The 21,139-nt window shown below is 42.7% G+C and overlaps 1 protein-coding gene across 4 annotated transcripts in view; it reads right to left on the reverse strand.

Annotated features, from left to right (window-relative positions):
- DGKH (diacylglycerol kinase eta) overlaps positions 1 to 21,139 on the reverse strand; it is a 271,946-nt gene that overhangs the window by 193,584 nt on the left and 57,223 nt on the right. For 3 of the 4 annotated variants that reach the window (XM_075852283.1, XM_075852285.1, XM_075852282.1), the window contains exon 1: positions 2,896 to 3,180. In XM_075852283.1, the coding sequence (XP_075708398.1) occupies positions 2,896 to 3,165 (270 nt within the window). In that variant the 5' untranslated portion in view covers positions 3,166 to 3,180. Of the gene's footprint in view, positions 1 to 2,895; positions 3,181 to 21,139 lie in introns of those variants that run through there. The other variant, XM_075852284.1, reaches the window with a different exon arrangement.

The following is a 21,139-nucleotide window of genomic DNA, read 5'->3' on the forward strand; positions in this document are numbered from 1 at the left end:
GCAATGTTGAAAATCGCTGCAAAAACTACGTGTAAATACAACAGATATTACATAGGATTGGCATTCTGGGTAATGTAATCTTTACTCCGGGGGACTGTACAGTATCTGATGTTGATAAACTGTCCCACTGCATTATAGGAGCACAAGTTTGCTGACTGTTTCCAATAACAAATGCACTAAATAAATGAAGCTCTGGAATAGAATACAGGCTGTAACTCAGAATCAGTACAAGAAAAGTATATATATTAGTATTAAAAAGTAAAACAAAAAACACTATGCCTTGGAACAAGACAAAATTCTTTACATTGTCCAGTTGGGAATTGGATTTGCTCCTGGATCAGCACAGCTACCCGAGCTTACATTAATTCTTGTAACCCCAGATGCGGTGCGGAGCTTAACAGGGCATCCAGCTCTGCTGCTAGATTTCACAGCGTGTATAATCCGCTCAATATATCAGAAAGCAGGAAACAAGCAACTTGTCCAGAGCGTGGAAAATCATCACTTACATAATGTAACAAGCGTACCAAACATTTACAGTAGACCAGAGAGTACACGTTACACAGGGTAAATGCCGCCAGCACATTACATACTAGTCTCTTCTACTATGTACATACAGGCTGACCAGATGTGACCATTTACATGTACAGTTCAAGAAGTGCCAACTACACCACACAAGGGGGCAGCTGAACTATGAGAGGACAGCACCCACCACTGCATCAGCTATGGCACAGGCAGGTCACGAACCACTATACAAACATACAGCTCGGACAGTTTTTCTGCATACCACTATAGAAGAGTGCAGATCTGGTTCATGCTTGTTACATAGCAGTATATAAAAGGTGCAGCACTGGTAGGAGCCGGTCACGTAATGCTATATAAATAGTGCAGCGCTGGCATATGCTTGCCAGACACAACTATACAATGGTCTGGCAGAGGCTTGTCATGTTACTGTATATATAAAGTTGCAGGTGTGGCACAGTATGACCACGCACCGCTATGTAAAAGGGCAGTCCTGGCATAGGCTGGCCATATATCACTATACTGAAGTATAGCACTGCCAAATACCACACAGGTGCAGCTCTGGAGCAGACTTCCCAGGCGCTGGATGTTTGAAAATAACATTTTAACTGCAGTGTAATCCTAAGTGTCAGTGCAGGGTGATAGAGCACAGTGCCCAGTGCATGATGACAGTGTAGTCCTAAGTGTCAGTCCTGGGGGAAAGAGCACAGTGCCCAGTACATGATGACAGTGTAGTCCTAAGTGTCAGTCCTGGGGGAAAGAGCACAGTACATGATGACAGTGTAGTCCTTAGTGTCAGTGCAGTGTGATGTGATGGAGCACAGTACATGACGACAGTGTAGTCCTAAGTGTCAGTGCAGGGTGATGGAGCACAGTACATGATGACAGTGTAGTCCTTAGTGTCAGTGCATGATGACAGTGTAGTCCTAAGTGTGAGTGCAGGGTGATGGAGCACAGTGCATGATGACAGTGTAGTCCTAAGTGTCAGTGCAGGGTGATGGAGCACAGTGCATGATGACAGTGTAGTTCTTAGCGTCAGTACAGGGTGGTGGAACACAGTACATGATGACAGTGTAGTCCTAAGTGTCAGTGCAGGGTGATGGAGCACAGTGCATGACAGTGTAGTCCTAAGTGTCAGTGCAGGGTGATTGAGCACAGTGCATGATGACAGTGTAGTCCTAAGTGTCAGTGCAGGGTGATGGAGCACAGTACATGATGACAGTGTAGTCCTTAGTGTCAGTGCATGATGACAGTGTAGTCCTAAGTGTCAGTGCAGGGTGATGGAGCACAGTACATGATGACAGTGTAGTCCTTAGTGTCAGTGCATGATGACAGTGTAGTCCTAAGTGTGAGTGCAGGGTGGTGGAGCACAGTGCATGATGACAGTGTAGTCCTAAGTGTCAGTGCAGGGTGATGGAGCACAGTACATGATGACAGTGTAGTCCTTAGTGTCAGTGCATGATGACAGTGTAGTCCTAAGTGTGAGTGCAGGGTGATGGAGCACAGTGCATGATGACAGTGTAGTCCTTAGTGTCAGTGCAGGGTGATGGAGCACAGTGCATGATGACAGTGTAGTCCTAAGTGTCAGTGCAGGGTGATGGAGCACAGTACATGATGACAGTGTAGTCCTTAGTGTCAGTGCAGGGTGATGGAGCACAGTACATGATGACAGTGTAGTCCTTAGTGTCAGTGCAGGGTGATGGAGCACAGTACATGATGACAGTGTAGTCCTTAGTGTCAGTGCATGATGACAGTGTAGTCCTAAGTGTCAGTGCAGGGTGATGGAGCACAGTACATGATGACCGTGTAGTCCTTAGTGTCAGTGCATGATGACGGAGCACAGTACATGATGACCGTGTAGTCCTTAGTGTCAGTGCATGATGACAGTGTAGTCCTAAGTGTCAGTGCAGGGTGATGGAGCACAGTACATGATGACAGTGTAGTCCTAAGTGTCAGTGCAGGGTGATGGAGCACAGTACATGATGATAGTGTAGTCCTAAGTGTCAGTGCAGGGTGATGGAGGACAGTGCATGATGACAGTGTAGTCCTAAGTGTCAGTGCAGGGTGATGGAGGACAGTGCATGATGACAGTGTAGTCCTAAGTGTCAGTGCAGGGTGATGGAGGACAGTGCATGATGACAGTGTAGTCCTTAGTGTCAGTGCAGGGTGATGGAGCACAGTGCATGATGACAGCGTAGTCCTTAGTGTCAGTGCAGGGTGATAGAGGACAGTGCATGATGACAGCCCGGTCTGACTAGAAGTTCAGGTGATTTCATGGACAGGCTGCTCACATAGGTGGTTATGGCAGATGCAGGCAGTGTGCGGTGTATGTATCATGTATAGGAGAACACATTATATAACAGACATGTCTCTCACCTTGCTGCGGATCTGCCCCGAGGTGGACACTTTGCGGATAAGTTTCTGGGGTCCTTCGTGTTCGCCCTCGCTGTCAGAGGACTCGTCTCCCGGAGCAGTCGCTGAAGTTGTCCCGGCTGGAGGATCCCTCATCATGCCGCTCCCGGACATCTTGTCACACTCCTGCCGGGAGAAAACAAACCAATCCGTGTCAGCCAGGCCGCCCACTCCTCTCTTACCGGCCGGGGGTAGTGTGGAGGAGCCGGGCATAGTGGCGCGCCTGGCCGCCATCTTCCACCGACACCGCCCCCTCTTATTACTCCCCGTACTATCACACCCGACCACCCACCGCCCCTTCATGTAGCAACCCCGCCCCCTTCCTTCCAGTCTCTCACACCCGACCACCCAGTCCCGCCCCTTCCTCCCCATACAATCACACCGACCACCCACTACCGCCCCTTTAAGTGTCTCCCCAGCCACTTCACCTCTCTCCCGGCCACACAGCACCACCCCCTGATAAATGTCACCACACCCTGCAATGCTCTCCCACCACTCATACCGTGCACTGTCCTGCCCCCACAACATCTCCGTCTCCACCTACACGACCCCTCCCCAGCAAGAACGTTCCCTGTGGGCACCACTCCTATGTGTAGGCTATCCCCGGACCCCGGTGTGTCTAATAATAGACTGAGGCGTTACAGACATGAGACACTCCACACATGTCACAAGTAATGTCCACTCAGCACCTCTCTCCATGTAAACAACCAAACGTCGCAAGTAATGTCCGCTCATCTTTATACTACTCCACACATGTCGCAAGTAATGTCCGCTCATCTTTATTCTACTCCACACATGTCACAAGTAATGTCCGCTCATCTTTATACTACTCCACACATGTCACAAGTAATGTCCGCTCATCTTTATACTACTCCACACATGTCGCAAGTAATGTCCGCTCATCTTTATACTACTCCACACATGTCACAAGTAATGTCCGCTCATCTTTATACTACTCCACACATGTCGCAAGTAATGTCCGCTCATCTTTATACTACTCCACACATGTCACAAGTAATGTCCGCTCATCTTTATACTACTCCACACATGTCGCAAGTAATGTCCGCTCATCTTTATTCTACTCCACACATGTCACAAGTAATGTCCGCTCATCTTTATACTACTCCACACATGTCACAAGTAATGTCCGCTCATCTTTATACTACTCCACACATGTCGCAAGTAATGTCCGCTCATCTTTATACTACTCCACACACGTCACAAGTAATGTCCGCTCATCTTTATACTACTCCACACATGTCGCAAGTAATGTCCGCTCATCTTTATTCTACTCCACACATGTCGCAAGTAATGTCCGCTCATCTTTATACTACTCCACACATGTAGCAAGTAATGTCCGCTCATCTTTATACTACTCCACACATGTCACAAGTAATGTCCGCTCATCTTTATACTACTCCACACATGTCACAAGTAATGTCCGCTCATCTTTATACTACTCCACACATGTCGCAAGTAATGTCCGCTCATCTTTATACTACTCCACACGTCGCAAGGAATGTCCGCTCATCTTTACACTACTCCACACATGTCGCAAGTAATGTCCGCTCATCTTTATACTACTCCACACATGTCGCAAGTAATGTCCGCTCATCTTTATACTACTCCACACATGTCACAAGTAATGTCCGCTCATCTTTATACTACTCCACACACGTCACAAGTAATGTCCGCTCATCTTTATACTACTCCACACATGTCACAAGTAATGTCCGCTCATCTTTATACTACTCCACACACGTCACAAGTAATGTCCGCTCATCTTTATACTACTCCACACGTCGCAAGTAATGTCCGCTCATCTTTATACTACTCCACACATGTCACAAGGAATGTCCGCTCATCTTTATACTACTCCACACATGTCGCAAGTAATGTCCGCTCATCTTTATACTACTCCACACATGTCGCAAGTAATGTCCGCTCATCTTTATACTACTCCACACATGTCGCAAGTAATGTCCGCTCATCTTTATACTACTCCACACGTCGCAAGGAATGTCCGCTCATCTTTATACTACTCCACACATGTCGCAAGTAATGTCCGCTCATCTTTATACTACTCCACACATGTCGCAAGTAATGTCCGCTCATCTTTATACTACTCCACACGTCACAAGTAATGTCCGCTCATCTTTATACTACTCCACACACGTCACAAGTAATGTCCGCTCATCTTTATACTACTCCACACGTCACAAGTAATGTCCGCTCATCTTTATACTACTCCACACACGTCACAAGTAATGTCCGCTCATCTTTATACTACTCCACACATGTCGCAAGTAATGTCCGCTCATCTTTATACTACTCCACACACGTCACAAGTAATGTCCGCTCATCTTTATACTACTCCACACATGTCACAAGTAATGTCCGCTCATCTTTATACTACTCCACACACGTCACAAGTAATGTCCGCTCATCTTTATACTACTCCACACATGTCGCAAGTAATGTCCGCTCATCTTTATACTACTCCACACATGTCGCAAGTAATGTCCGCTCATCTTTATACTACTCCACACATGTCACAAGTAATGTCCGCTCATCTTTATACTACTCCACACACGTCACAAGTAATGTCCGCTCATCTTTATACTACTCCACACATGTCGCAAGTAATGTCCGCTCATCTTTATACTACTCCACACACGTCACAAGTAATGTCCGCTCATCTTTATACTACTCCACACATGTCACAAGTAATGTCCGCTCATCTTTATACTACTCCACACACGTCACAAGTAATGTCCGCTCATCTTTATACTACTCCACACATGTCGCAAGTAATGTCCGCTCATCTTTATACTACTCCACACATGTCACAAGGAATGTCCGCTCATCTTTATACTACTCCACACATGTCGCAAGTAATGTCCGCTCATCTTTATACTACTCCACACATGTCGCAAGTAATGTCCGCTCATCTTTATACTACTCCACACATGTCGCAAGTAATGTCCGCTCATCTTTATACTACTCCACACGTCGCAAGGAATGTCCGCTCATCTTTATACTACTCCACACATGTCGCAAGTAATGTCCGCTCATCTTTATACTACTCCACACATGTCGCAAGTAATGTCCGCTCATCTTTATACTACTCCACACGTCACAAGTAATGTCCGCTCATCTTTATACTACTCCACACACGTCACAAGTAATGTCCGCTCATCTTTATACTACTCCACACGTCACAAGTAATGTCCGCTCATCTTTATACTACTCCACACACGTCACAAGTAATGTCCGCTCATCTTTATACTACTCCACACATGTCGCAAGTAATGTCCGCTCATCTTTATACTACTCCACACACGTCACAAGTAATGTCCGCTCATCTTTATACTACTCCACACATGTCACAAGTAATGTCCGCTCATCTTTATACTACTCCACACACGTCACAAGTAATGTCCGCTCATCTTTATACTACTCCACACATGTCGCAAGTAATGTCCGCTCATCTTTATACTACTCCACACATGTCGCAAGTAATGTCCGCTCATCTTTATACTACTCCACACATGTCACAAGTAATGTCCGCTCATCTTTATACTACTCCACACATGTCACAAGGAATGTCCGCTCATCTTTATACTACTCCACACATGTCGCAAGTAATGTCCGCTCATCTTTATACTACTCCACACATGTCGCAAGTAATGTCCGCTCATCTTTATACTACTCCACACATGTCGCAAGTAATGTCCGCTCATCTTTATACTACTCCACACATGTCGCAAGTAATGTCCGCTCATCTTTATACTACTCCACACATGTCACAAGTAATGTCCGCTCATCTTTATACTACTCCACACATGTCACAAGTAATGTCCGCTCATCTTTATACTACTCCACACATGTCGCAAGTAATGTCCGCTCATCTTTATACTACTCCACACGTCGCAAGGAATGTCCGCTCATCTTTACACTACTCCACACATGTCGCAAGTAATGTCCGCTCATCTTTATACTACTCCACACATGTCGCAAGTAATGTCCGCTCATCTTTATACTACTCCACACATGTCACAAGTAATGTCCGCTCATCTTTATACTACTCCACACACGTCACAAGTAATGTCCGCTCATCTTTATACTACTCCACACATGTAGCAAGTAATGTCCGCTCATCTTTATACTACTCCACACATGTCACAAGTAATGTCCGCTCATCTTTATACTACTCCACACATGTCACAAGTAATGTCCGCTCATCTTTATACTACTCCACACATGTCGCAAGTAATGTCCGCTCATCTTTATACTACTCCACACGTCGCAAGGAATGTCCGCTCATCTTTACACTACTCCACACATGTCGCAAGTAATGTCCGCTCATCTTTATACTACTCCACACATGTCGCAAGTAATGTCCGCTCATCTTTATACTACTCCACACATGTCACAAGTAATGTCCGCTCATCTTTATACTACTCCACACACGTCACAAGTAATGTCCGCTCATCTTTATACTACTCCACACATGTCACAAGTAATGTCCGCTCATCTTTATACTACTCCACACACGTCACAAGTAATGTCCGCTCATCTTTATACTACTCCACACATGTCACAAGTAATGTCCGCTCATCTTTATACTACTCCACACATGTCACAAGTAATGTCCGCTCATCTTTATACTACTCCACACACGTCACAAGTAATGTCCGCTCATCTTTATACTACTCCACACATGTCACAAGTAATGTCCGCTCATCTTTATACTACTCCACACATGTCACAAGTAATGTCCGCTCATCTTTATACTACTCCACACATGTCGCAAGTAATGTCCGCTCATCTTTATACTACTCCACACATGTCGCAAGTAATGTCCGCTCATCTTTATACTACTCCACACATGTCGCAAGTAATGTCCGCTCATCTTTATACTACTCCACACATGTCACAAGTAATGTCCGCTCATCTTTATACTACTCCACACACGTCACAAGTAATGTCCGCTCATCTTTATACTACTCCACACGTCACAAGTAATGTCCGCTCATCTTTATACTACTCCACACACGTCACAAGTAATGTCCGCTCATCTTTATACTACTCCACACATGTCGCAAGTAATGTCCGCTCATCTTTATACTACTCCACACACGTCACAAGTAATGTCCGCTCATCTTTATACTACTCCACACATGTCACAAGTAATGTCCGCTCATCTTTATACTACTCCACACATGTCGCAAGTAATGTCCGCTCATCTTTATACTACTCCACACATGTCGCAAGTAATGTCCGCTCATCTTTATACTACTCCACACACGTCACAAGTAATGTCCGCTCATCTTTATACTACTCCACACATGTCGCAAGTAATGTCCGCTCATCTTTATACTACTCCACACATGTCACAAGTAATGTCCGCTCATCTTTATACTACTCCACACACGTCGCAAGTAATGTCCGCTCATCTTTATACTACTCCACACATGTCGCAAGTAATGTCCGCTCATCTTTATACTACTCCACACACGTCGCAAGTAATGTCCGCTCATCTTTATACTACTCCACACATGTCGCAAGTAATGTCCGCTCATCTTTATACTACTCCACACACGTCGCAAGTAATGTCCGCTCATCTTTATACTACTCCACACACGTCGCAAGTAATGTCCGCTCATCTTTATACTACTCCACACATGTCGCAAGGAATGTCCGCTCATCTTTATACTACTCCACACATGCCGCAAGTAATGTCCGCTCATCTTTATACTACTCCACACATGTCACAAGTAATGTCCGCTCATCTTTATACTACTCCACACGTCGCAAGTAATGTCCGCTAATCTTTATACTACTCCACACATGTCACAAGTAATGTCCGCTCATCTTTATACTACTCCACACATGTCGTAAGTAATGTCCGCTCATCTTTATACTACTCCACACGTCGCAAGTAATGTCCGCTAATCTTTATACTACTCCACACATGTCACAAGTAATGTCCGCTCATCTTTATACTACTCCACACATGTCGTAAGTAATGTCCGCTCATCTTTATACTACTCCACACACGTCACAAGTAATGTCCGCTCATCTTTATACTACTCCACACGTCGCAAGTAATGTCCGCTCATCTTTATACTACTCCACACATGTCACAAGTAATGTCCGCTCATCTTTATACTACTCCACACGTCACAAGTAATGTCCGCACATCTTTATACTACTCCACACTGTGCAGCGCTTCGTATACACGCATCATGTGCCAACTTTTTTTGCACCTCATCATAGGTGTAACTGGAGTCAGAAAGTTGTCAGGGATCAGTTCAGATCTTCCACTAGTTTTTATGGAAATGGTCCGTTACCACAAAACATCCTATAAGAAACGACATAGTCACGAAATGCGTAAGTGGCACTACTGCGCAGTAAAAACCGCACCATTCCTGGCATGCTACAATATGTGGGGTCTACTAAATGGCACTACTATCCAAGGCAATATTTCTGCTCAACTAAATGTAGTTCTGCCACGGTTTCCATTACTACAATTCAGGGGAGGGCGATTTCTGACTGGTCCTACCCATTCTAGTTACGCCCCAGCGTGCCACAGAAGTCCATTAAAATCTAGTTGAACTGCCATGATCACTACTTATTTCCCATGACTTCTATGTAGTGTTCGTGTAACGTATTAGGGTCTGTACACGCTGAGTATCTTCAGGCGGATTTCAGAGCGCAAAAGTGTCGTATTAGGCTCAGAAATACTCCTTCAAAACTACTGCAAACAGCTTAGCATTGTTTGCAACAGTTATAATCTGGGTAGTGCATATGAGGTGTCATTTTATACCGCTGTTTCAAAGACAAAGGCGTAAAATTACACCTTGTAAAAAAGAAGTGAATGTCACTTCTTGAGGCTGATTTCCTATGGACAATGCCAAAAACGCTTAAGAGCACTTCAAAAATGTTTGCAAATCTGCCTCAAAAATGCCTGGTTTTATAGGCTGTTTTCTCTTGAAATCAGTCTCGTATATTTCTACTTCATATAGAAACCAAGTGAACATACCGTGACTATCACGTAACAATTCATACACAGGTGGGGGGGGGGCGCAATTCACTTTATTTAACTAATTTTTATTCAGAGATGGAAACACATACGAAAATAAAAATTGCACATCATTAATTGTATGTTACATATCAGAAAGGCATTTTCAATAACAAAAGTAAAATTTCAGAAAGTTAGGGCCTGTTCATATCAGAGTTGGCTTTACGTTCCGGGGTTCCGTCGAGTGAACCCCTCAACGGAAAGGCAAACGGAAACCTTAGCTTCCGTTTGCATCACCATTGATATCAATGGTGACGGAAACATTGCTAATGGTTTCCGTTAGTCACCATTCCGGCAGGTTTCAGTTTTTTTGACGGCATCAATAGTGCAGTCGACTGCGCTATTGATTCTGTCAAAAAAAACGGATACCATTAGCAATGTTTCCGTCACCATTGATATCAATGGTGATGCAAAGGGAAGCTAAGGTTTCCGTTTACCTTTCCGTTGTGGAGTATCGGAACCCCTCAATAGAAAGCCAACACTGATGTGAACAGACCCTAACGTGTGTGTTTTCCGACTCCAAAGAAAAATGTTCTTATTTACCTGTAACATCATAATATTTGTAAATGAACAATTACAATATAATTCCAAACTCCCACTCAGAATGATAACAAAATCGCCTCTGCGGACAGTCTCCCTCTAGCTGCTCTGCAGTAAACCCAGAGTTCCTTGGATATTCTGTAAATTATACCATGATGCATATTGAAATGTATGCATTAAAGTGCCAATATCAGCTGAAGAGTAATGTTTTTCTATAAACGTAAACTATGTTTTAACCCCTTCAGGACGCAGCCTGTTTTGGCCATGTGGCACAGCCGATTTTTTCAAATCAGATATGTGTCACTTTATGTGGTAATAACTTGGGAAAGTTTTTACCTATCCAAGCGATTTGGAGATTGTTTTCTCGTGATCTATTATACTTTATGTTAGTGGAAAAATTTGGTCGATAAATTCAATATTTATTAGTGAAAAAACATTTTTATAAATGTAAATTAATCTGCTTGTAAAACAGATAGTAATACCACACAAAATAGTGACTAGTTAACATTTCCCACATGTCTACTTTATGTTTGCATCGTTTTTTGAGCTTCCTTTTATTTTTCTAGGACGTTACAATGTTTAGAACTTTAGCAGCAATTTCTCACATTTTCAAAAGACTATTATTACAGGTACCAGTTTAGTTCTGAAATGGTTTTGAGGGCCTTATATATTAAAAATCCCCCAATAAATCACCCCATTTAAAAACTGCACCCCTCAAAGTATTAAAACAGCATTCTTAACCCTTTAGGCATTTCACAGGAAATAAAGCAATGTAGAGGGGAAATTTACAAATTTCATTTTTTTTGTTGTTGCCAAAATTCATTTGTAATAAAAAAAAAATCTGTAACACAGAAGGTTTTACCAGAGAAACGCAACCAATATTTATTGCCCAGGTTCTGCAGTTTTTAGAAATATCCCACATGTGGCCTTAGTGTGATAATGGACTGAAACACCGGCCTCAGAAGCAAAGGAGCACCTAGTGGGGCCTCTTTTTTTTTATATATTATATTTTAGGCACTATGTCAGGTTTGAAGGGGTCTTGTGGTGCCAAAACAGTGGAAACCCCCCAAAAGTGACCCCATTTTGGAAACTACTCCCCTCAAGGAATATATCTAGGGGTATGGTTAGCATTTTGACCCCCACAGGTATTTTGCTATATTAATTGGGGTTAGTCTGTTAAAATGAAAATCTACTTTTTTTCTGAAAAAAGATAGAAATTTGTAATATTTACAAGGAATAAAGAAGAAAATGCACTCCAACATTTGTAAAGCATCTTCTGATTATGGAAATACCCCATATGTGGTAATAAACTGCTATTTGGACCCAGAGCAGGGCTCAGAAGTGAAGGAGCACTATTTGGATTTTGGAGCACAGATTTTACTGGATTGGTTTTCAGTGCCATGTCGCGATTGCAATGCCCTGGAGGGAACAAAAGAGTGGATACACCCCAAAAGTGACCCCATTTGGGAAACTACACCACTCAAGGAATTTTTCTAGGGGTATAATTAGCATTTTGACCCCACAGGTTTTTTTGCAGAATTTAGTGGAATTAGGCCGTGAAAATGAAAATCTACATTTTTGTCCACTAAAACCTTTTCAGGACTGATCCTTTTTTGCTTTTCCATTTTAGTTTTTCACTCCCCGCCTTCCAAACGCGATAACTTTTTTATTTTTCTGTCAATAGAGTGGTGTGAGGGCTTATTTTTTGCGGGAAGAGTTGTAGTTTCTATTGACACCATTTAAGTAACATATAATGTACTGGGAAACCGAAAATAAAGTTCTTTGTGGGGTGAAATTGCAATTCCTCCATAGTTTTTTGGGTTTCATTTTTACCGCTTTCACCGTGCGGTAAAAAGACAACTTAACTTTATTTTACGTCTCAATACGATTACGGTGATACCAAATGTATATAGGTTATTTTATATTCTACTACTTTTACAAAGAAAAAACTATTTGTTAAAAAAAATAATTTGTATCAACACCTTCTGAGATCCATAACTTTTTTAGTCGATGGAGCGGTGTGAGGGCTTATTTTTGGTGGGACGAGCTGTCGTTTTTAGGGCATATTCAGACGTGGCGGAATTGCTGTTTAATTCCGCTGCGGACAGTCCGCAGTGGAATTCTGCAGCAGCCGTTTTTCACATTTGTTTCTGCACATTTTTAGGAAACTTAGTTCAGACGTTGCGGAAACTAACTGTGCGGAAATTAGGCTGCGGTGCAGAATTTCCCCTCTGCATCATGCTCATTACTTTGCGGAGAAGAAGCGGAATTTCACTGCAGATTTCAGCCTTTGCAATGCAAAAACTGAAATCTGGGGCAAGTCCGCTGCGATATCTGCAACGTCTGAATTACCTGTCAAATATGCAGATGTTGGTGCAGATTCGTTGCGTAACTGCCTGAATCTGCACCAACATTTGAAGCGGAAAAATTCTGCCACGTCTGAACATGGCCTTATTGGTACCATTTTTTGGTACATACATTTTATTTAGAGCTAAGGTGACCAAAACGCTTTATTTCTTACGGCGTTCATCATGTGCTATAAATGAGTTTTACTTTATTCTGTGGGTCGGTACGATTATGACGATACCATATGTATATCGTTTTTTTATGTTTTGCAGCGTTTGCACAAGAATTTTCCTTTTGTCAAACTATACTGCAGAGATACTGTACTGATTTTGAAATGTTCATTCTCATTTCTTGTCTTTTGTCTCTTCATTGTCTTTTACTAAATCTCAGTATTTTGTCTTAAACAAATAAAGAGATTTTTTAAAAAATAATTAATTTTTTGTGTCACCATATTCTGAGAGCCATAACTTTTTTTTATTTTTCAGTCAAAAAAGCTGTGTAAGGGCTTGTTTTTTTTTTTGCTGGACGGTTGTAGTTTTTTCTGGTACTATTTTGGGGTACATGCGATTTTTTGATCACTTTTTATTCTATATTTTGGGAGGGGTGGTGACCAAAAAATTGTGATTCTCGAATTGTTTTGAATTTATTTTTTTAGCATTATAGTTTTATGATACCAAATACGTGTACTGTTTAACGTTTTCATTTTTTTCCTATAATAAAAGACTTATAGGAAAAAAAAATATTTTTACAGTTTTGTAAAACATTTGTATTAACTTCTTTTTTTACCTGCAGCCTGATCGCTGCTAGAATACATTACACTACCTAGTAGTGTAATATATTCCAACTGTCAGTGTGACGTCACAGTCACTCTGATAGTAAGGGTATGTACACAGGACCTATTTTCAGACGTAATTCAGGCGTTTTACGCCTCGAAATACGTCTGAAAAGACGGCTCCAATACGTCTGCAAACATCTGCCCATTGCTTGCAATGGGTCTTACGATGTTCTGTTCAGACGAGGTGTAATTTTACGTGTCGCTGTCAAAAGACGGCGCATAAAAATATGCTTGCGTCAAAGAAGTGCAGGACAACTTCTTGGGACGTTTTTGGAGCCGTTTTTCATTGACTCCATTGAAAAACAGCTCCAATAACGTCCGTAAAAGACGCTGCGAAAAACGTGAGTACTTGCAAAAACGTCTGAAATTCAGGAGCGGTTTTCGCCTGAAAACAGCTCCGTAATTTCAGACGTATTTTGCGTTTGCGTGTGAACATACCCTAAGTCTATGAGGACTAGCCAGAGGCTGGTCCTCATAGGCTTCCATACATGGCAGACCCGATGAGCCACTGATCGGCAACAGTTGAATGTCAGCTGTCGTAGATAGTGTGCACCGGGAACCGCGCAGCAACTTTACCCCTTCCTGCGCTAAGAAACTGGCCACACAGACATACAGTTGCGTCGTGGTGCGCCTAGGGGTTAAGGAAATTCTCTGTGGATTTTTCTTTGTGTCGTTCTATGTCAATTTTTTCATACATTAGCAATGTTTTGAGAGTAGTAAGTACTTCAGAAAGCTCTGGAACAGAGTTCTGTAACCAGGCACAAAATGCATTTTTTGATAACCAATAAGGCTACGTGGATCACTTTTTTAGCTAATAGAGGCGAGCCGCCGGTATTATCATCTAAAGGTATATAATGAAATAACAGCACTTGTGGAGTGGCCGGTAACGTCACATCCCAGGTATATAATAAAATTTAAGTAATTCTTCCAAAATTCCGCTATTTGTGGGCAATGCCACATTCCATGTAAGAGGTTGGCTTTATTTAAGTCGCATTTAGGACAACTACGTAAATAGTGTGCTAGTGCATCTCTATGTGACAAGTCAAAGGCATACGTTGCTCTGTGCATAAGGCGGAAGTGCATCTCGCGACACTGTTAATTCACCATTGCTTTCCGCACTTTCTCCCATTCTTCTAAAATTTTTCCTGAAATTTCCGAGTCATATTATTCCATTTCCCAAGTCTGAAAGCAAGAAATGCTAAGAGAGTTGAGAGACTGATTTCTTCGTTTGCTGTAAAGGCCTGGTAGAGAGCTTCCAGCAGTGTCCCAATCCATCAAATGCTCCAAGTATCTCCACTTCAGCTATATTGCGTACTTTAAATTTTCAAAACTCCGTCACCTGAGCAAATAGTAGAAACTGGTTATTTCCTAAGTGAGATTTACTAGAAAATGTGTGCCATGTGAGCCATCTTCCCTCTCCTACGTTCACTAGAGCACCCAAGTCATTAATCTTATTTTTAAATTTTATTAAGATATTATTATAAATTGATGTCCAGAGCACCTTCCCCAGAGCAGTGTGGCATTACAAAGAGGCGGTGAACGTCTCAGATCCACGCTTTATTCTGCCCCAGCAGCTCTGAAACCGCTGGGTTTCTTTTTTTTTTTTTTAATAATCTATCCTCTTCTTCCACAATTGTGTTTTGTGTTTAATTTTTTTTGCATCATTTTTTTGAAAGCCTCCTGGTCTGCCATTTGTGCTACTATTAAAGAGGTATACCCATCTTGGACATTTATGGCATATCCACCTGATAAGCCATGAACGTCAGATAAATGTAAGTGCCAACTTTGGGACCCGCACCTTTCTCTATTAAGGTCGCCCCCCCCCCCCCCCCCCCGGACCCCAGTTATACCTTCTCTTGCCCTCGCTGCTCTCCAGACATGGAATGGAGTACAGAATAATCATAGCACAGTAATAAGGTAGGACAAAAAAAACGTCGAAAACAGCTCCTGATTTTCAGAAGCTTTTTAAGCCACTCGCAATGTTCGCTGCGTTTTTCAGGCCATTTTTGGAGCCGTTTTTCTATAGTCTATGTAAAACGGCTTATTTTTCGCGGCCATTTTGAAAAATGGCCGCGTAAAAAAAACGGCCCGTCGGAACAGAACGCCGTTTTTCCCATTGAAATCAACGTGCAGATGTTTGGAAAACGGCCGAAAATAAGCTGTGTGAACATACCCTAAGAGGTTCCTCATTCTAGAGAAGAGCATGACCCAGAGCTAGGACTCGCATCTATGGGACAATTGTGGCATATCCTGTGGATATGCCATAAATATCAGAGATGAGAATAACCCTTTATCATCCGTTATGTTTCCAGTTCAACAACAGACAACTTCTTTTTTATTTTTTTTTAACAGAAGCAAATCATCTTCTGTACTGTATGTTCAGTTTTATATAATGAGCTGGAATGAGGTTTTAGCAGATTCTTATATTGATTTACCACCCTGTAATGCACGGTGGTAAAATCTCATATTGATTTTGGTTTATGCTGTAATGCAGTCTGGTAGTCTCTCAGAAGGCAGCATGGCGAAATGATCTTTACTGGCGTCATTACTAATGAAGTAAATGGATGTAACTAAGGGCCTGTTCACATCAGCGTTGACTTTCCGTTGAGGGGTTCCGTCGGATGTTTCAATGGTGACGGAAACATTGCTAATGATTTCCGTTTTTTTTTTTGCGCTATTGAAACCTGCCGGAACGGTGACAAACGGAAGCCATTAGCAATGTTTCCACCACCATTGATATCAATGGTGATGCAAACGGAAGCTGTGACTTTCCGTTGCGGGGTTCCATGACGGAAACCTCCGACGGAACCCCTGAACGGAAAGTGAATGCTGATGTGAACAGGCCCTAATCCCAGCTCCTGAACAGAACTTAGGCCTCATACACACGACCGTGCAGTATTTATCGTCAGTAAATACTGCACGGATGGGCCGCGGAGTGTCACCCCCATTTGCGGACTATGCTCACATTATAAAGTATAGGCGCATGGTCCGTAAATACGAAAAATAGGACATATCCTATTTTTTGTGGCACATTTCTACGGCGCTGACACACCCGTATATATGGGACGGTTGATAGAAATGAATGGGTCAGTATTTTATCCGCAAATACAGATACATAATTGCAGATACAAATTATGGTCGTGTGCATGAGACCTAACTGCTTCCCAAAGCCTCCATTCTTTGCCCACCCCTGCTGTAATGGCTAGTATGCTATGGAATTCCATAGTAATAAATACTGTGCTTTATTGCTGCTGTACAGATTTGGAGTTATGACTTAGGAAACAGATAGTGATTTATCTCCACTTCGCTGTCACACACGTGACCCAACAGCTTAGTTCTGTTTATCTCCCATATTATTTGTTTCAAAGCAAGGAGCGCAACTTACAGCATACAAATGATTGCTTACAGACATTCTAAGTAAATACACCATCTTCTGCCTGGATGAGTGTCCTTGTGGCATGTCTAAAAAATCCTACACAAGTTGTAGGGAAAGAATATATGGGAGTCCTCTTCATGCAACGTGTATGACACACAAATGACATTAAAAATAGGGTCGACCACTATCGTTGGGCTGTTTACTATGCGTGCATTACTAAATATATATATGAACACTATAACCACCTAATAGTTTATCCCAAGCTGCACAAAAATGTCCTTATAGTTTAGCCCGAGCACAGCTGATCTAAGGCTGGGTTCACACGCCGCAGGATAATTACATTTTTTTGCCGTGACCTTTGAGTTATAAACAAAACTAATTTTTTCCGCAATATACACATGTAGTGGGTTTACTGTGGATTTTCCATCCATATATTTGTGGATGGAAAATCCGCAGCGTATTACAGTAGTGGCAAAGCAGATGAGATTTTAAGAAAAGTCATCCATAAAATGCGGAAAAAATCTTCAGAGAACACGTTCATAAATGTACCTGTGGTGCAGATTTTAAATCCCCACCTGGTCCGTTTACACTGCCGAATTGTTGCATTTCCATTTTCTCCATGGACTTAAATAGGGAAGTGAAAATCGGCAACAAATTGCAAATGTTGCAATTTTTGCTGTTGGAAAAGTCCTCATTTACCTCCCCTGGCATTGCCATTGCCTCCTACCCTCCGCTGTTCTCCGTGTGGTCAGCCTCCCGTGATGATGCCCCACCCCATTATAGGCTGTAGCCGTCACAAGGGACAGTGTCTTCAAAGAAGGCCGGCTGCATGGTGAATTAAGTAGCAGGTACGTGTCGCTATGGCGATGCTCTCCACAGCTGCCATTTTGGTTGAAAATCTGTATCAAATTAAGCACAATTTGGTGCGGACATTCATCCGAAACTCCGTGGGTTCGGAGTCATATAGGAGGCACATCCAGGCTGCGTGAACATAGCCTAAGGCTAGAAACATACAGAGGTTTTTTTGCAGATTTTGATGTTTTGACGTTTTTTTAGTCAAAGCCGAAGGTGAATTTGAAACAAATCGGAAATGTGAAAGAAGATACTTCTCCATCCTTTGGTTAAAAAAAAACTGTATCAAAATCTGCAACAAAAACTAGATGTGTGTTTCCAGTCTTAGACCAGGATCACACACAGTTTTGATGCAGTTTTTGCGGCAGTTTTTTGAGCCAAACACTGGAGTGGACGCAAAAGAAAGAAAATGCATGAGTCATTTCTTTACACTTTTTCTTCATTTTGGATCTACTCGCGGCTTTATCTAAAAAAAAAAAACAAAAAAAAACAAAACTGCACTAAAAACTGCGTCAAAACGGTGTGTGATCCTGGCCTAAGGGTGCATTCACACGGTGAATCTATGCAGCGTATCATACTTGGAACCCGCAGAACATCCTATCCGAAAAGCTGTACCACATTGTAGTGCGGTCTTTCGTCCTGAATTTCAGCAGCGGTAAGCAGTGTAGAAATAAATAAATTTTTAAAAACGCCCATACTAGATAGGCCCTTGTCACGGTGACGCGTCCCTCATTTGCGGTCCTGTCCGGCCTCCCTGGATGACGCTACAGACCATGCGACCACTGCAGCCTGTGATTGGTTGCAGCGGTCACATGGGATGAAACGTCATCCCAGGAGGCCTGACTGGAGGAAGAAGCAGGGAGTCCTGGGTAAGTATGAATTATAATTTTTTTCCAGTGTTGCGACTCCGCCACAAAACTCGGAACACTTGGCTTTCTGTTGCGGGTTTTGCATCCCCATTAAATTCAATGGGGAAGACCCGCATCGAAAACGCAGCATATATGGACATGTTGCAGATTAATATTCCGCACCTCAGGTCAATTTATGAACGTTTTCGCTGCGTGTTTTCTTTTCGCAGCGTGTGAATGAGATTTAACAAATCTCATCCACTTTGCTGCTACTGTAAATGCTGCGGAATTTCCGCACACAATTCTGTTGCAGAAATTCCACAGGCTCAAGCTCTGGCTAAAACGAGACTGCAATTGTGGCGCTCACTTCAGCCTGTGTGGAGGAGGAGAGGGGGGAGCAGGGAATGAACGGGCAGCCTGCAGGGAGAGGAGGGGGAGATGTGATTATTCTCTTGTGCCAGTATAGATTCAGTTGACCCCAGGGAAAGTGTAACATGACTTTTATCCATGATATTAACTCCCTTTACAATCAGAGAGCAAACTTTCTCTTTGTCACATTAAAGAGGCTCTGTCACCAGATTTTGCAACCCCTATCTGCTATTGCAGCAGATAGGCGCTGCAATGTAGATTACAGTAACGTTTTTATTTTAAAAAAACGAGCATTTTTGGCCAAGTTATGACCATTTTTGTAGTTATGCAAATGAGGCTTGCAAAAGTCCAAGTGGGTGTGTTTAAAAGTAAAAGTCCAAGTGGGCGTGTATTATGTGCGTACATCGGGGCGTTTTTAATACTTTTACTAGCTGGGCGCTGTGAAGAGAAGTAACATCCTCTTCTCTTCAGAACGCCCAGCTTGTGACAGTGCAGATCTGTGACGTCACTCACAGGTCCTGCATCGTGACGGCCACATCGGCACCAGAGGCTACAGTTGATTCTGCAGCAGCATCAGCGTTTGCAGGTAAGTCGATCTTACCTGCAAACGCTGATGCTGCTGCAGAATCAAGTGTAGCCTCTGCTGCCGATGTGGCCGTCACGATGCAGGACCTGTGAGTGACGTCACAGATCTGCACTGTCACAAGCTGGGCGTTCTGAAGAGAAGAGGATGTTACTTCTCTTCACAGCGCCCAGCTAGTAAAAGTATTAAAAACGCCCCGATGTACGCACATAATACACGCCCACTTGGACTTTTACTTTTAAACACACCCACTTGGACTTTTGCAAGCCTCATTTGCATAATTACAAAAATGGTCATAACTTGGCCAAAAATGCTCGTTTTTTTAAAATACAAACGTTACTATAATCTACATTGCAGCGCCTATCTGCTGCAATAGCAGATAGGGGTTGCAAAATCTGGTGACAGAGCCTCTTTAAGGTTATGTTCACACGGAGTATTTTGCAGGAGGAATATCTGCCTCAAAATTCCGTTTGGAAGTTTGAGGCAGATTTTCCTCTCCCTGCACGCGGATTTTCGCTGCGTTTTTCGCCAGCGGCCATTGAGCGCCGCGGGCATAAAACACAGTGAAATACGCTTTCTCTGCCTCCCATTGAAGTCCATGGGAGGTCAGAGGCGTAAACGCCCGAAGATAGGGCATGTCGCTTCTTTTTCCCGCGAGGCAGTTTTACTGCTCGCGGGAAAAAGACGCCGACGCCTCCCATTGAAATCAATGGGGGGCATTTTCGGGCCATTTTTGACGAGTTTTGTGACGCGGTTTCTGCGTCAAAAAACTCGTCAAAATACTCTGTGTGAACATAGCCCAAGGGGTTCTTTTTTTCAATCTATGACCTGGCTGTTTAACCCTCATATGGTCAAAGCTGGTCAAATGTAAGAAAAAAAAAAAAAAAAGTTTTCCCATTACACAATGTTTTGAAAATTATTGAAAATAAAAACAGTTGGTATCGCAGCATCTGTAATGACCCCTACTATAAAATACTAATTTTTTTTTTGTGTTTACTGTGTGGGATAAAGACTAAAAAAAAACCAGCCAGAATAGCGGTTTTCAGTTCATCTAGCCTCCCAAAAACAGGAATAAAAATATCAAAAAGTCATATGTACACCAAAATGGTACCAATGAAAACAAGAAGTCGTCCCGCAAAAAAAACAAGCCCTCACACATCTACTCAAACAAAAATTAAAATGCTTGGGATAAAAATCAATCGTGACTCCCTTTACGCTGACTAGTTGGTATATTCTAGAGGACCTCAAGGGCAAGGTGGGACCTATGAATGTAACCTGGCAGTGATCAGTGAGTGGAAGACTTTTCAATGTGCCGGATAAAGAGAATTACTAGCCTCATGACACTTTCTTGCACTATGAATTAAAGAGGTTA

This window comes from Rhinoderma darwinii, chromosome 2, assembly GCF_050947455.1.
Source record: "Rhinoderma darwinii isolate aRhiDar2 chromosome 2, aRhiDar2.hap1, whole genome shotgun sequence".
Lineage (NCBI taxonomy): Eukaryota > Metazoa > Chordata > Amphibia > Anura > Rhinodermatidae > Rhinoderma > Rhinoderma darwinii.